This window comes from Sebastes fasciatus, chromosome 6, assembly GCF_043250625.1.
Source record: "Sebastes fasciatus isolate fSebFas1 chromosome 6, fSebFas1.pri, whole genome shotgun sequence".
Classification (NCBI taxonomy): Eukaryota; Metazoa; Chordata; class Actinopteri; order Perciformes; family Sebastidae; genus Sebastes; species Sebastes fasciatus.
Window position 1 is genome coordinate 5,421,597 of NC_133800.1, and position 15,867 is coordinate 5,437,463.

General features: G+C 44.8%; 1 protein-coding gene across 13 annotated transcripts in view; it reads right to left on the reverse strand.

Moving 5' to 3' along the window:
* Nucleotides 1–15,867, reverse strand: part of arvcfb (ARVCF delta catenin family member b) — a 299,063-nt gene that overhangs the window by 93,867 nt on the left and 189,329 nt on the right. For 9 of the 13 annotated variants that reach the window (XM_074637268.1, XM_074637269.1, XM_074637271.1 and 6 more), the window contains one exon: nucleotides 10,159–10,799. In XM_074637268.1, the coding sequence (XP_074493369.1) occupies nucleotides 10,159–10,799 (641 nt within the window). Of the gene's footprint in view, nucleotides 1–10,158; nucleotides 10,800–14,547; nucleotides 14,692–15,867 lie in introns of all 13 variants that reach the window. The other 4 variants (XM_074637267.1, XM_074637273.1, XM_074637274.1 and 1 more) reach the window with 1 other exon arrangement.

Consider the following 15,867-nt stretch of genomic DNA (forward strand, 5'->3'; position numbering starts at 1 on the left):
CCTCCCTGTCAAGTGGCAGCAGCAAACATGTCAGACATCAACAAACATAAAGTCTTCGAGAGAGTGATTGAGAGACGGGGAAGAGATTGAACAAAGACAAACCAGGCAGCTCACAAAGAAACAGAGACAAAGGCAACACCAAAGAAGAAAAGCTTTGAAGGAAAGTCTTGTGAAGTTTTTTTTTCTGTTTTAGGAAGCCACCATATAGAGTAGAGAAGAGATTTGATGTCTTCCCCCCCCCCCGAGGGAACATCCAAAAGAGCTGTGCTGTCCCCCCGGGTAGGACTATGAGCCCCTGTGATGCCCTCAGGGCTCCCTCTGCTCACAGCGGCGAACACTAGCACGCAGTCGCTAAAATGATAATGACCATCTCTCCGGGACGCCTCCCCTAGCATTAGCCTCATTAGCATCATTACTGCTAGGGCTGAGGACTTGGGATTGCATTGAGTTCTACTCATTTTCGGTGACTGAAATAAAGCCGGGTTTCCACCAAAAGTTCAGAGGACTTTTAGTCCCTGGGACTACTTTTCAAGGACCAAAAAGGTTCCTTCAGCCCGCTGTTGTCTGCGTTTCCACCGTGGCCTATACCTAAACACACTCTGCAGCCTGCAGTTCAGCGTGTTCACCTGTTTCATCTAAAAAACACATTTAGGTTTAGTCTCAAAGCGCCAATGTTTACTGCTGCATATATTCACTGATGCACGTTGGATGTAATGAATGAAATACAGCGGAGGAAAATGAAACTAAGAGACTCTACAGTAAATCATCTGTTGAGTGTTTGAGGGTTATTTATTTGTGCTTTAGAAAGTTAACGCTGTGAAACAATCAGAAAATAACTTTTCTGTCTCTCATTCACAGCTACTCCCTCTCTTTTCTACCCATCTTTTCTTTTTGCATGATCTCTCTCTCTTTTTTAAAATGAGTCTGGAAGCCGACAGCAGAGCCTGACTTTACTTTTAATGTTATCAAAGAAAGATAAATCCTCTACTCTCGTCCTAAAATGGTCCTAAATCGATACTAGAGTACTTCCTTGTTTTATGTATGATGATGATGATGCGGTAGAGTTGAAGCAGCGGCGCTGTGTGTGTTTTACCAGTCAGTGACGGTCATCCCTGCAAACTTCTCCCCGGATGTTCCGGTATTTTCAGAAAGTACTACCCCCCCCCACCAGCGCCTCTTTTGGGGGTAAAAAGGCCCCGGAACTTAATTTAGACCCTGATCCCTACGGTCGAAACACAATGAGCTCCTCAAAAGGTTCCTAGTTCCAGGGGAAAGTTCCTGCGGTTGAAACGGGGCTTAAGCGTTGTCCTCTGAGGGAGGAAGAGCAGAGTTGCTATTTGGTTCGTCGGGGGTGCGCTTCAATAAATCTCTAACCTCAGAGTCTATGATCTACACTCGAGGGTTCTTTAATCCAAAGGCATCCTCATCAATTCGCGGAAATATCGGAACATGGGCGGAAAAAAATAGGCGCTCAATTTCCATGACGGATCATTTATGTTACTTGCAACAGCGCGGGCGACTTATTATACTTAAGGCTCTTTAATCATAGTTTTTCACTTGTAGGGCCAACGCCGAGGATGGAGTCGGGAGACTCACATTTTTACACCGGCAGAAAAGTTGCGAGGAATCGTTTTGAAATCCCTTTTGAACACGTACCACCGAGTTGTGTGAAAGGATGGTAGAATGTTTTGGTGGGGAAAGTTATGACATGGAGGGGAGGAATTTAATTAGGGTTGTGTACTTATGCACAGCCTTTATCATCCCCCACCACCCACCCCAACCACAGCTTGAGACTTGTTTATCCTTGTTACATAATCCAGCTGGTCTCCTCTCACCATCTTTGATGTATGGCGGTTGGTGGTGCAACAAAATGGTGGCCAACGCCGGCGGTTGGCAGGGAATTCCAGAACCGAGCTGTAATTTTAATGAGTTTTATGTTAATTATGTGTTTTTACAGTTCTTCCCAGGCATGCTGGGGAAGGAGTGGGGGGGGGGGGGGCTCCGCGTGCCATCGCGCCTCGGCTCTGGCGCGCTCCTCTGTTGATTCGTCTTTTTACACAGACCTCGCAGTAACATATTGGCTTTTATGGCAACGACTTTGTGCATTTCACTGCCAGGGAAATCAATAGGAAATGAACTGGGGAGGAAAACTCCTGCCCGAGCATTGTAACGAGATACTAAATCCCCTATTCAGATGGATGGAAAGAGGATTAATAGAGATGGAGCGAGGCACCGCCGCAGTTGAATACAGCCCTGTGTGTCCGAATGCTGCGAGTTAACCAAGTCCAAAGAAGCACGGCGCTGAATGGCAAACGTTGCCAGACAAGCTTTTGGGTGTCATCGGCACATGTCCAGAGACTCCGGAGGTCTTTTCAAACAGGTGTTCCTCCAGATGAAAAACACAGCTAACCTAAAGTCGAGTGGATCTGATGTATCATCGCTGTTTATTCGTCTTTAAAAAATTGTTTTTTTCCAGCTTTGTGGAACATGCTGGAGAGCCACAAACCTCCATAGGCAGCCTGTAACCACAGTATGGAAGGAGGGGCCAATCAAGCCTGATTACAGCACATCATTCGGAGGACGACTGCAGCTCTGAGGTTTTGGCGACGACGCTGAGCTGCATGACAGACTGCACGGAAAAAAAAAAAGAGGGAAATTTGCGAGCATGTGTGCACGTGCTGGCGGTTACTAAATGCTTCCTTGCGTACATGAGATATATAAACACACAGTCAGAGGCCATCAACCAGCTCTCGATTGCAGCGGGATATTGGACATGACAAGGCAAAGGAGGCAGGAATAACCCTCCTGAAGAAAGGGCAGTACACAATCTCAGCATCATCGCCGTCGCACAGAGCTGCATACGCCGTCTCTTTCATGCACAGTATCTCTCTCTCTCTCTGTGACTTCCTCTCTCATTATCTGTCGCACTATGTTTCTCTCACACACACACACACACACACACACACACACACGCCGAGCTTCGACACACAGATGAGATGTACAGTCGTGCAGATCGCGGCTCGTTTAGATCTGGCGGGCGGCTTTTTTGGTGAAGCGGGCATCGCGAGGCTGAGTGATGGGAATGTCAGGATTTGCATTTAAATTGGCGCCATTGTGTGTACAGGGAGGGGTGTATTCACAGGATGTGAAAGGGCTCTCCGCCGCCAGACGCGATGCTCCGAGCGTGATTACAGCAGATCGCTCTCCTCATGTTAATGGAGCTGCTAAATGGCCGAGGCTATTTCTGTGCGTCTCTGTGCGGTGCCCGTCCACGGATGCATGCGTTGCGCTTGTTTTGTTCAAATAGAATAGAAGAGAAGATAAACAGATACGGTATAGATACGAGATGTATGCAAACTACAGCGCTCCTTTTATTCATCTGGACTTTGTCACATCCTCGCTATTCTTCCTTCCCTTCTTCATCTTCTGTCAATTACTTTCATCATCCCTCAGTCGCGGCCGTGCCTGACCCTCTTCTTCTCCCCTCTCCCAACTGAAAAGGATTAGACACTCGCGAGAAGATGTTTGCATCTCATATGTACAAATTACATCTCCGCGGCGTTTATGACTGACTGCTCCTGCCGAGCAGATTGCTCATTTTGAATTACGGGGCAATAATTGTTTTACGGCGCGCGAGAGTCTTTGCAGGATAGAGAGGAAAGAAGAGAGGATAAAAACAGCAAAGCTGGAGTGTTTATGTCTTGCCACTTTCTAATTTATCCGGCTGTTCTGATGGCGTTATATTCACTGCTACCACGGCTTGTTTTCATCAGTGCTTGAAGTGGAAAAATAGAAGTGCCAGTGCACTCTTATTCACATGTTGGCGTTCGTATCGGCTGGTATCAGCAATCTCTTGCCACTTATTCCTGTTTATTCATTATTTCTTTAATCATGTTATACTTGTGGTTTTATTGCTATATTATTATACTTGGGCTATGCATCTTCTATAGTAGGCTTATAATACTCCATAATATTCCAACTGGAACATTATAGGGTTAAGGTGGTGTGTTTAGTGTTAATAGTTAAAGTACTTCCCTGTGTTATTTGTAGCCTATAGTAGGTATCATTCAGGTTTTAGGAGCAGTGTCTCAGTCAGGAGGCTCCTACATATTATACAGCAGGATAAAGAGACACATTCTGAATTTATCTAGTCAATAAAAGATACTAGGAGATATTGGGTTTGGAAGAAAATGTGAAGGTTTTGACTTGAAATTATGCAATTTTACATCATTTTGGACCATTATTATCACTAGTTAAATGATTATTTTATTATTTGCACATCTCACAGCCTTCGTCTGAACATTTAATTCTTCTGGAAATGTTTGCCCTGAAAGAGCAGATTCAGAAAACTTTGAAATAATGTTTCATTAATTATATTTGTTCACAAATAAAAAAGTTACGACGAACAGTTCACTAATTATTTTACAAACAGGACGTGAACATTGTATCGATACATTACAGCACCCTCGTTCTCCCCCCGTGCCGTACGTCGGCTCGTCCAGATGCTCCCCACATAGCTTTTATGTTCATACGGCTTATGTGGCATGGTTATGTCATTATGAATCTCCCTGAGAACCTGACATGGAGAGGGCAGAGAAGAGGACCAGCAGCTTTGTGAGAAGTTCTGGTACGCAAGAAAAAGTCACGGTACGCCAGGGAGTAAAATGTAGAAGTGCGTACTGGTGAGTAGCGGCCCACTTCGAGCACTGGTTTTCATTCAATTAAAGGAGAGTGACATCGCTCTGAAGTTCCTTCTAAAACTTAGGAGATGCTTCTGAGAAACAAGACAGAGGGGAAGTATGATATTAAACGGGGTATGTGGCTCTCAGGGAAAGCCTTTTGGCAGCAGAGTCAGAGGAAAGAGCGGAGAGGGGGATCACTTCCACCAGCCGCTCCCTACAGACACCACTGGATTAGAATGAGACACCCCTCCCCTCTCAATTAAGGGATGAGTGATTGTGAGTATGCATGTGTGTGTTTATGTGTCCGTGTGTGTGTGTATGTGTGTGGTGACCCCTGGATGCAGGTGGGCCGGTGCAGCGGAGCGGGTCGCCCAAGGAGAGATGAGCCATTAGAGATTGGCTTAAAGACGCCCCTGTAGTCTGGCAGAGTTCAAAAGCAGCTATTAATCACGCTGGCATGAGGACACACACTGTCTCACACACACAGGAAGGTGCTCATAGACACCCCATCCCTACCCATCCTTTATGTGTAAGGGAGTAAGATGCACTCCAGACATTGGAGGGGCAGGAGAGAGAGAGAGAGAGAGAGAGAGAGAGAGAGAGAGAGAGAGAGAGAGAGAGAGAGAGAGAGAGAGAGAGAGAGAGAGAGAGAGAGAGAGAGAGAGAGAGAGAGAGAGAGAGAGAGAGAGAGAGAGAGAGAGAGAGAGAGAGAGAGAGAGAGAGAGAGAGAGAGAGAGAGAGAGAGAGAGAGAGAGAGAGAGAGAGAGAGAGAGAGAGAGAGAGAGAGAGAGAGAGAGAGAGAGAGAGAGAGGAAAGCATACAGACACGTTCATTATCTGCAAACCCTGAGCAGGAATAAGGCAAAAGAGATGCCCTTCCTTCTCTCTGTAGCTACATTCCTGCTGCTTTTAAGCAAGGTACTAATAAGGTAAATAATGACCTTATTTGATGCAACACAGTTAAAGTGCTTTTTTTTACCAAGAAAAATGAATGCTGACCAAAGACAAAACTCTGTAAAATAGACTGATCCAAGACAAACTTGTCAAGGCGTGTAGATAAAAGAGCAAGTTTCAATAAAACAGAAAACTAGAATTACCACCTCGCGTTTGTATACCTCCATGTCTGTCCAAAATGTCATCACTTCATCATTTTATCCTGTTTGATGTTTGTGTGATATTGTCATTATTAGCATATGAATTCTTGAGTTATGGCCGAAAAAATGTGTTTTGTGAGGTCACAGTGACCTTTAACCATTAAAATCAGTTCATCTTTGAGTCCAAGTGGACATTTGTGTCAAATTTGAAAAAATTCCCTTCAGGAGTTCCTGTGATATCACGTTCGCGAGAATGGTACGGACGGACGGACAACCAGAAAACATAACGCCACGGCTGTCGCAGTCTCCATGATATAAACATGTATTCCATTTCGATTTAATTAGGGATGTCAAAGTTAACGCAAATTTATTTTAGCGGTACTTGTGATTTTTACCAAACCGTGTCGTACTAGCTTGTCGTGAAGGAGGCTAAAAAACGCTCCAAACTTAAGCTGAATTTTGTCGGGGAAAAACTGTCATGGCCATTTTCAAAGGGGTCCGATTGACCTCTAACCTCAAGATATGTGAATGAAAATGGGTTCTCTGGGTACCCACGAGTCTCCTCTTTACAGACATGCCCACTTTATGATAATCACATGCAGTTTGGGGCAAGTCATAGTCAAGTCAGCACACTGACACACTGACAGCTGTTGTTGCCTGTTGGGCTGCAGTTTGCCATGTTATGATTTGAGCATATTTTTTATGCTAAATGCAGTACCTGTGAGGGTTTCTGGACAATATTTGTCATTGATTTGTGTTGTTAATTGATTTCCAATAATAAATATATACATAGATTTACATAAAAGCAAGCATATTTGCCCTCTCCCATGTTGATAAGAGTATTAAATATTTAACAAATCTCACGCACCAGGCTTTCCACTAACTATAATGTAAAACCCATCCGCGGCAACAGTAAACACTCTGAGAAAGTGTGTCCCGGGAGTGTGGTGACTTAGTATAAACAGCGAAAAGACACACTAAGGGCGGGCGGGAGTTGTGGTGGATGGGCCAACAAACACAAGACTTTCATCCAGGAGACCGCTGTTTGTGTCGCGTGTGTTAAGTTCCACTTTCACAATCATTCGCGCCCAGTGTTCAGTTTCATTTTCATATTACATACATGGTAGTTTTAAGCCCAACTACCTAAACCTAAAATGATGCCAAGGGGGGTAAAAAAACGGTGGTATGTGACGAGTTGGGATGAGAACGAGTTGGCTAATGACACCCTGCTGAAGAGGACCCGGAAACATACCACCTCTTACCTCCGATGTACACTATGTGCTCCAATTATCTGCACTTGACTATTACAGACAGGCGATAAAGGAAACGCCTGAGATACATAACAATTGCTTCCATATAGGTGGACTGCATATTAACATCCTACCATGCTCTGCAGTGTGTATAAAGTACTGAACAGGCCCAGCAAGAAGAAAAGATCTGAGTGAGTCTGAAAGAGGCTTCGGCCATAAAGACATCTGCATTTAGATCTGGTGGAGAGCCCTGAGTACCACGTTCCTAAAAGACCATATGATTCACATCATTTTCATACATGCAGTGAGCTGTATGGACGCTTCAGCATTAACACTAAAATCCAACCGTGATGCATGCTCACACATCCGAAGAACTCCATCACCAAATGATACATCATCATCATCATTCCCGGCACATGATGGACTCCACGGCGGTGACAAAATGAGCGCATGGCGCCGATGCAGGAAGCCGTTTTAGCACTAAACGTCTTAATTTTTTTTGTCGGAGCATAATTGAGGGCTTGCAATGCAATGATAAGCTGTAATTAAAGCGCTTTAATTCCCAGATTCATTACAGCACTTTGGAGTCGCCGCTCCCTTCTTGGAAGAATACTAATCGCGGTGTGAGTGCACAGGAGAGCCCGGGCACTCTGGGAGGGCCGAGTGTCACCGTTCCTGGGACGGAAAAACAAAAAAATCACTTAGAGTGTACGGATGTTTTGATGTCAGCTGATCTGAGTGCAGGAGGAGAGAAGACAGATGGAAATATTTGGGATTTATTTTCTGCTGCAATTAGCGAGGAAGCTGAGCAGCCAGTCAAGAGTGGCTTCAAACATGTGTGTTTGAGCATTCATGTTAGCGGCTGTGTGTGTGTGTGGTGTGTGTGTGTGCGTGTGTCTGAAGGGGTGTGTGAGGCTGTTAGGGCTGTGTTGTGACACATGTAAGGCAGGCTACAAATTGCCTGTCACAGCAAGCGCCTCTCACTAGGCGGATGGGGGACTGACTCATTTTCGATGTGGATTTTTATTGAGTGTGTGTGTGTGTGCGTGTGTGTGTGTGTGTGTGTGTGTGTGTGTGTGTGTGTGTGTGTGTGTGTGTGTGTGTGTGTGTGTGTGTGTGAGAGAAAGAGATACTGTGTGTGTAAGTGTCAGAGTCAAAAGTGTGTAAAGACCGGGAGTCTGATTAGGCATCTGCTTTTCTCCACATGCGCTTCAATCCTGGGGCCTTTAAACCCAGCTAGCTGTGAATGCATGAATGTGTGTGTTAGAGCTGTTCTGATACCGATACCAGTGTTGGAAAATGAGTCCAACACTGCCCAAAATTCGGGATCGGGTATCGGCGAGTCTATGCACCGATCCGACACCATAATTTATTAACCCAGAAAAAAATCATCACGTTTAACCGGAAATCAATTCTTCTTCGCCGCGCCAAAACAGGAGCCTTCACTGGATGTATCATGGCTGCCACTGGCAGCTACTGTTTTAGAGCGGCGAAGAAGAACTGATTGCAGGTAGTTTGTCACGCGACGATAACAAACAACAACAGTGCGGTGCCGGTGGAGAGTGTAACGGTAGTCAGAGCGAGGAAAATGTCAGCCATTTGGCGACATTTCACAGTGGAAAATCCAACAAGTAAAACTGCGATATGTACAGTATGGAAGGTTTCCTTCTCCAGGGGTGGCACAGCCCTAGTAGGGTGTGTGAATATGGCACCCTGCAGGACAAATTGGCACACAGGCTGTCCACTTGGGTAGACAGCTAAGAGAATACGGAATATTTATTTATTCCTAGCTTCATTTATTTATATTCTTTGTAACTGACGAACTGAATAATAAAAGAAAGTTCTATTGCATTCATTCTCTGTGTGTATTTGTTCATGTTTTACATAAGGGTTTAACCTGAGCCAGGCCATACAACAAAGATAGTAATCACATCACATCTATACATGTTCAGTAGTAAACAAATGTTAAATAATAATAATAATAATAATATTTTTTTTTTATCACGTTGGTATTGGATCGGTATCTCGCATTGGCCGATACCGCAAGTTCAGGTATCAGAATCGATATTGCGAAGGAAAAAAAGGTATCAGAACATCTCTAGTGTGTGTACACAAGCTTAATTAAGAAGGGTCAAAAAGCAAAACTTATGCGCCGTCAAGAAGCCGGTAATCCTGGATTGAGCGTCATTAGGGATGTGACTGTTAGGAAATTTTCCACCTGTTAATAAACTTGTGACAACACCGGTGTTACCGATTTACACTGGACATTTTACAAGAAAAGACGGCCCTCAATATAAAAACATCCATCTGCTACAGATCACCGCTCGCCTTTCAAACGCACTTATCACCAACTCAACTTCAAACCCCCGGCTTCTATTTTCTTGAGGGTGGACATTTTTTTCCGGGGCCTCCCTTTGGGCAGCAATGAAATGATTGGAAACTATTATGAGACAAGAGTCCATTCTGGGATCTTATTGTTGGAGGGTAACATGTTTTTTTTGGGGGTTTTTTCCTGACTGCTGGAGCCGGGAGTTATACTCATCACAGCAAAGGTTGCGAGATGACTGTAAAAAAAAGCCTCCCGTCCTCTCCCACTCTCCCTCCGTCCTCCCTTCCACTCCTCGCGTCTCAAATCGTTCCCGCCTCTTTGCCTCTGACACAAACACTTGTTCACTCTCCATTTGCGGGGAAAATGGCAATCAAAGAGTTGTTTTTTTCCTCGCTTCCTTTCTCAAGCAAGTTGCTCAAGGAGAAGAGACATCTGTTTACTTGTGCTCGGCGTAATGGAGTCTTTTTTATGGCGAGAGCAAGACAAGTATTCTTTATTCTCTCTCATCTTAACAGGATGATCTCCTCTCATATCAAGGCAGAGACTACGCTCATGCATATGAACAAGAACTCGCTGTCCGACGTAGAAAGGATAACATGTATACTGTATGAAGTTGCACACCGTCACAATATCTCCTGCAAGTAGGCGGAATCCTTCAACACAATCTGTCAGGTTTTTAAGTATTAACACCAGGCAGGTGCTGAGGTATAAAAACAACTGTTATGCAGATTTACGGTAGAACAGCAGACCGTGTGTTCCTGTTTAAAACCTCTACTCTCTTAAGTTTTGAACATTTATCCTCACCTGACTCGGGGCGCATCACGAAGAGGTTCCCGGTGGGTGCGACCCCGGTTGGCCCCCGGCAGGGTGCGTCGGTTGGCGGTGGAGTAGTCGGGCTCCAGCTCGTACGGCTCCTCCTCTTCGGGGCCCAAGCTGCGGCGATCGTCCTCCAGGCCGTACGGCTCGGCCTGGAAGCGCTCCGGCTGCGAGCGGTTCAGATCCACAGTGCTGCTACCCATAGGCACCTGGGGCTGGGCCACGTGGCCGTAGTCGTCCTTGCGAATGGGCAGCGTGTAGCTGTTCTCCGGCCGGTAGCTGTTGGGCAGGTAGGGGTAGCGCGGCGGCCGGAAGTTGACGCCGCGCGACAGGCTGCCGTAGTTGTCCGTCAAATCGGCGTAGCCGTCGTGCAGGCCGTAGTGGCGGACGTACTGGCTCTCGGGTGTCTCGCCATACGAGTCGTTGTAGGAGTTGTTGTAGGAGCGCGTCAGGGTGGAGGTCGCTTGGGGCGTGATGAAGCGGTCGCCTCCGTTCTTCATGTAGCGCCGGTCGATGGAATCGGTGTAGCTGCCTAGTGGGGACGAGCCCTCGGGCAGGGGCAAGCCGTCGGGGCCCAGGGGCACTTGACGCACCGTCCGCGTGGTCACCGTCTTCACCATCTTAGTCACCTGTAGAGGGGAGCACACACACACCCGTCAGACAGTGTGACATCATGATATTAAAGCAAACCTATGTTTAGATCCAACTGACACGGACCGTGTCGTCTTCAGGCTGCACACACACAGAAAACCATGCTGTCCACTTAACGAAGACATCCGTCTCTCTAACCGTCTGATTAGGACACCGTGTTAGAATGCCACACAGTGGAAGAGGCAAACAAATAAACTGGATAAACAGGAAAAATAAATGATAACTTTGATTCTTCCAGATTAAAACATGCATTTCAAACCTAATGCAGAGGGAATTTGTGTTAATTCAATTAGGAGTTAGTTAGTCATTTCAGCATTCACACACATTTTCTGCAGGAAATGCATTTTTTCTAGTTTTACTAAATTTTCCCCCCATCGTGGTGCATTGTAATGTCATAAAATGATGTTTCATACAATTCTAGATTCTTGAAGACTAAAGCGTGTAGAGGTGTTTTTGATGCTGAAGTTGTGAAGTTGGTCGGGATCAATCCAAAATTTGAATTGTAAGGCTTGTGACACCAATTTGTGTTGCCTTAAATTACAAAGTGGAAAAAATCAGTACACGTTAAAATAATCTGTTATAAGTAGGGCTGTCAAAGTTAATGTGATAATAACGCGTCAACGCAAACTCGTTTTAACGCCTCCAACTTCTTTAACGCATTAACGTAATTTGCGATTTTTAGGTTGTAGCGGGCTCAGTTTTAAAGGTTACTGGTATCATATAAAACTAGAAAAAACCTAAAGAATCCATTGGTACCAACCAAACTAGCTTGTCGAGAAGGAGGATAGGTCAAGGAGGCTAAATAACGCTCCAAATTTACTATAAATTTCGGCAAGGAAAAACTGGCATGGCCATTTTCAAAGGGGTTCCTTGACCTCTGACCTCAAGATTTGTGAATGAAAATGGGTTCTATGGGTACCCACGAGTCTCCCCTTTACAGACATGCCCACTTTATGATAATCACATGCAGTTTGGGGCAAGTCATAGTCAGTCAGACAGCTGTCGTTGCCTGTCCGGCTTGAGTTTGCCACGTTATGATTTGAGCATATTTATTATGCTAAATGCAGTACCTGTGAGGGTTTCTGGACAATATTTGTTATTGTTTTGTGTTGTTAATTGATTTCCAGTAATAAATATATTCATACATTTGCATAAAGCAAGCATATTTGCCCACTCCCATGTTGATAAGAGTATTAAATACTTGATAAATCTCTTTTTAAGGTGCATTTTGAACGGATAAAAAATATGCGATTAATTTGCGATTCAATATTTGAATCCATTGACAGCCCTAGTTATAAAGCAAACACTGGCTGCTAAATCTAAACCAAAACTATTGCATATACCCAGTATAGCTATCTTGGTACACTGAGTCTCCTGGACTGTGCTGTAACAGAGCCATCTTGAAGTGCTACAGCTCCACTCGACCTTGAATCCTTTGTGTCCCCGAGGGGAACAGGGCAGCATCACACTCCGTAGCCAGAGGACTGTGACAACCAGACCTGCATGCATCTACCTCTCACGCTCACCTCATCCTATAGCTAAATAACTCCACTTGCTCTGCTGTCTCCGAGGCTGTCTGGCTGGAGGATTACAGACAGCTACACCCCCACCCCCTCCTTCCCTGGGCTCTCCGCCCAAACAGAAACCAATTTGCTGCCCAGTGAATTCTGCTGTGGCCGATAATTGGCTATTTTGTCCACGGCTATAAATTCATCTTCAAAATTAATGAGGTTGATGAAAATTAATCGGCATCGGCGGCGGGGGGGCGCAGGTCCGATGCAATTCGTGCCTGACAAGGTGTCGCGCAGAGGTTCGTTCCCGCTCGACGAGCGTAGACCGCCGTTCTGATTTTCTCGGGGAAAGGAATAAAGAAATCTGATAGGTTTAATTTTCGACACTAGCCCTCTTAATTGTAATGTGCTTTCTTTATTTTCCCATCAATGCCATGATTTAGATTTTAATCAGGAGCGAGCGAAGGCATGTAACAATATCAAGAAACCCAAACGAAGCATTAACCCTCGCTACAGAGAAGCGAAAGCACAAACAACATATCGTCTGTTCAACTCATTAACTTGGTTTCAAACAAATAGAAATCTTCGCTGGCCTTTGTTTGATTACGCCCCGACTGTGAGCAACACAACAAAACCTATTTCAGGAACGCCAAGGTTTTATTTCCATGTTCAGAGTAATTACAGAGTCATTCACGTTTGTTTTTGATGCCATTCCGCCTTGGCTTTGCGCTAGTTAAAAATAAAGAGCTCATTTGCTTGATTCACATTAGCTAAAGCATATGTATGACCTTGGAATAACAAGCTCCCTTTCATCCTCTTGATTCGCAGTGGTAGGAACCCAAACTAGGCTGCTCTGGTGTTCATAGCATGGGTCCTATAATGCTAACTCTGGGCCTCAAGGAGGCTACAGGGGCCAGGGCTGAATTTCGAACCCTGCATGGAGCCATTACGTCAGCACAATAAATTCCATTTATTCAATAACATTTTCATAAAGCTTCACAAGGGAACCCAGGCCTCCCAGATGGAGAGTAATATCAGAATGTTTTTTATTAGGGCTGTCAAGTTAACGCGAAAATAACGCGTTAAGGCAAATTTGTTTTAACGCCACTAATGTTTTTAACGCATTAACGCCACTTGTGATTTTTAAGGTTGTAGCGGGCTCAGTTTGCTAGAGTGAAGATATTGGTATCAATTGAAACTAGAAAACCTAAGGAATCACAGGCATGCCCACTTTATGATAATCACATGCGGTGTTGGGCAAGTCATAGTCAAGTAAACACACTGACAGCTGGGTATTCACACGTCTTGAGGTCAGAGGACAAGGGACCCCTTTGAAAATGGCCATAACAGTTTTTCCTCGCCAAAATTTAGCGTAACCTTGGAGCGTTAAGTTCATATGATACCAGCATCTTCCGCTGTATCCACCAGTATCCACCAGTATCTAGTTTTAAATCTGAGCCCACTACAACCGAAAAATCTCAAATTGCGTTAATGCGTTAAATAAATGAGGCATTCAAATTAATTGGCGTTAACGTGTTATCACGTTAACTTTGACAGCCCTAAAATATGTACATACATTTGCATAAAGCAAGCATATTTGCCCACTCCTATGTTGATACGAGTATTAAATATTTGACAAATCTCCCTTTAAAGTACATTTTGAACAGATAAAAATATGCGGTTCATTTGCGATTAATGACGATTAACTATTTTAATCGATTGACAACCCTATTATTATTATTATTATTATTTTATTCATCATCATATTTCATTATATTCCATTCTGGCTGTCGGGGCTGAGAGGAGAGCACGGTGAATGCTGCAGCTCCCCAGCCTTGGCATGCCCGGCTGCCATGTACCAACACAGCTTTTTAGGCGATTTGTGAGGGCTGCAAAGGGACGCCATCACACAGTTTTCAAACACTCTTTTGATGTACGCTCAAGTTCACAAGAAGTTAAACCGTCGCGCGAGGGGAGGCGAGGGACCCGCGTTTCAAAAGCCCGGAGGATGCTGGGAGAGGATGAGGTGGTAATTCAGTTTTTTTAAGAAGCCTGTGATTCATTTTCAGCCCATCTAAAGAGCACCTGTGAGGACGACGGATGTAGAAATTGTTGCTAAATGTGGGCCTCTTTAGAACATGTTGGACGAACAGGGAGGCAGGCGGGGGGGAGGGGATAACACAGCAAACATCACACAGGGTTCTGCATCCTTTACTGGTTCTGTCTCCGACGGGGTGGGGGTCGACATGGAGACCGGGGTGGGGGTCCGGGTGGCAGGCCTGGACTCCACTAAGAAGCTGTCGGTCAGCGTCACCGGGTGGTAGGTGCGGCGAGTGATGGTTTTGACCACTTTGGTCACCTAGAGTCGGAGGGACGGGTGGGTAGAGCTCTCAGTGAACTGTGTTACATTTCATTATGCATGGACGTACATCCAGCCTACTGTTTTATCCATGTGATGCACATGGCTCGGATATGACACACAGACTGTATTTGAAACCGCCTACTACATACTAATGACGAATGCAGTATACAGGGCATTACGCATACTGCGTTCCTCAGTAGTATGAAACAGGTCAAGTGATTTATTTTGCAGTATGCTAGGCCAGGCATTAGCCTTTAAACAAGCTCTTAGAGCACTGGACAAAAACCACGTACCACTATTGTAATATTATCAAAACATTTGATTTTTTTCTTTTATTGTGACCAATGTTTGTTTACTTTCTAAGATACTGTATAGTTTAGCTTCAGGTGAAGCAAGACAAAACAGGATCATCCACGAAGGAGACGGTAAATATAAAACATTACTTGGCAAAATTTACTCAAACTGCTTTTTCAGTTACAGCAACAAAACAGTGGACTACAAATACTAGAGTAATGTTATAAAAGGGTCATGTTGTCTCAGCAGGTATCTCTCTGCCCCATCAGAAGCAGCTCTTTCCCTCACCTCTTCCCTCGCCACTCTCCTGCTCTGTAGCCGGTCTGTGAGTGCGACGCCTGCAGGCGATTGCTTTTCAACTCTAAAAAGGCAGATAATCACAGATTCCAGTTTTCCAATTTTATATTGGACGTTTGTGTTGTGATATTTAAACAAACCATCTGTCAACAAGGAAATAAAATCCTCTTGCCTACGAGGCGAGTCTCTTGAGAGAGCTCCAGCCAGCTCATAGCGGGGTCTGTTAGAATGACTGCCCTTTTGGTGAGGTAGCAAACGCTGTTGTTGTGACCATAAACTGTACCGTTCCAGAGCTTTGCATTGTGGGATACAGTAGGCGAGGTAGGCTGGTCCGATGCATACTGGAGATTTTTTCCAAACCGGTACGTCATCCGGGTAATTTTTGGCATACTGTAGATTTTGCTTTTGTTTGCATAATAAATTTTTGCTAAATAAGTACATACTACTAGTATAATATACGGTTTAGAATACAGCCACAGACTTTTAAATTCCATGTGCAATCTGAGAGAGGAGAGTGTGTTCTTGCTGCGCTCCAGTAACTATTTCAAAGACTTCTTGGTGAAGTCAAGACAGTCTCAAATA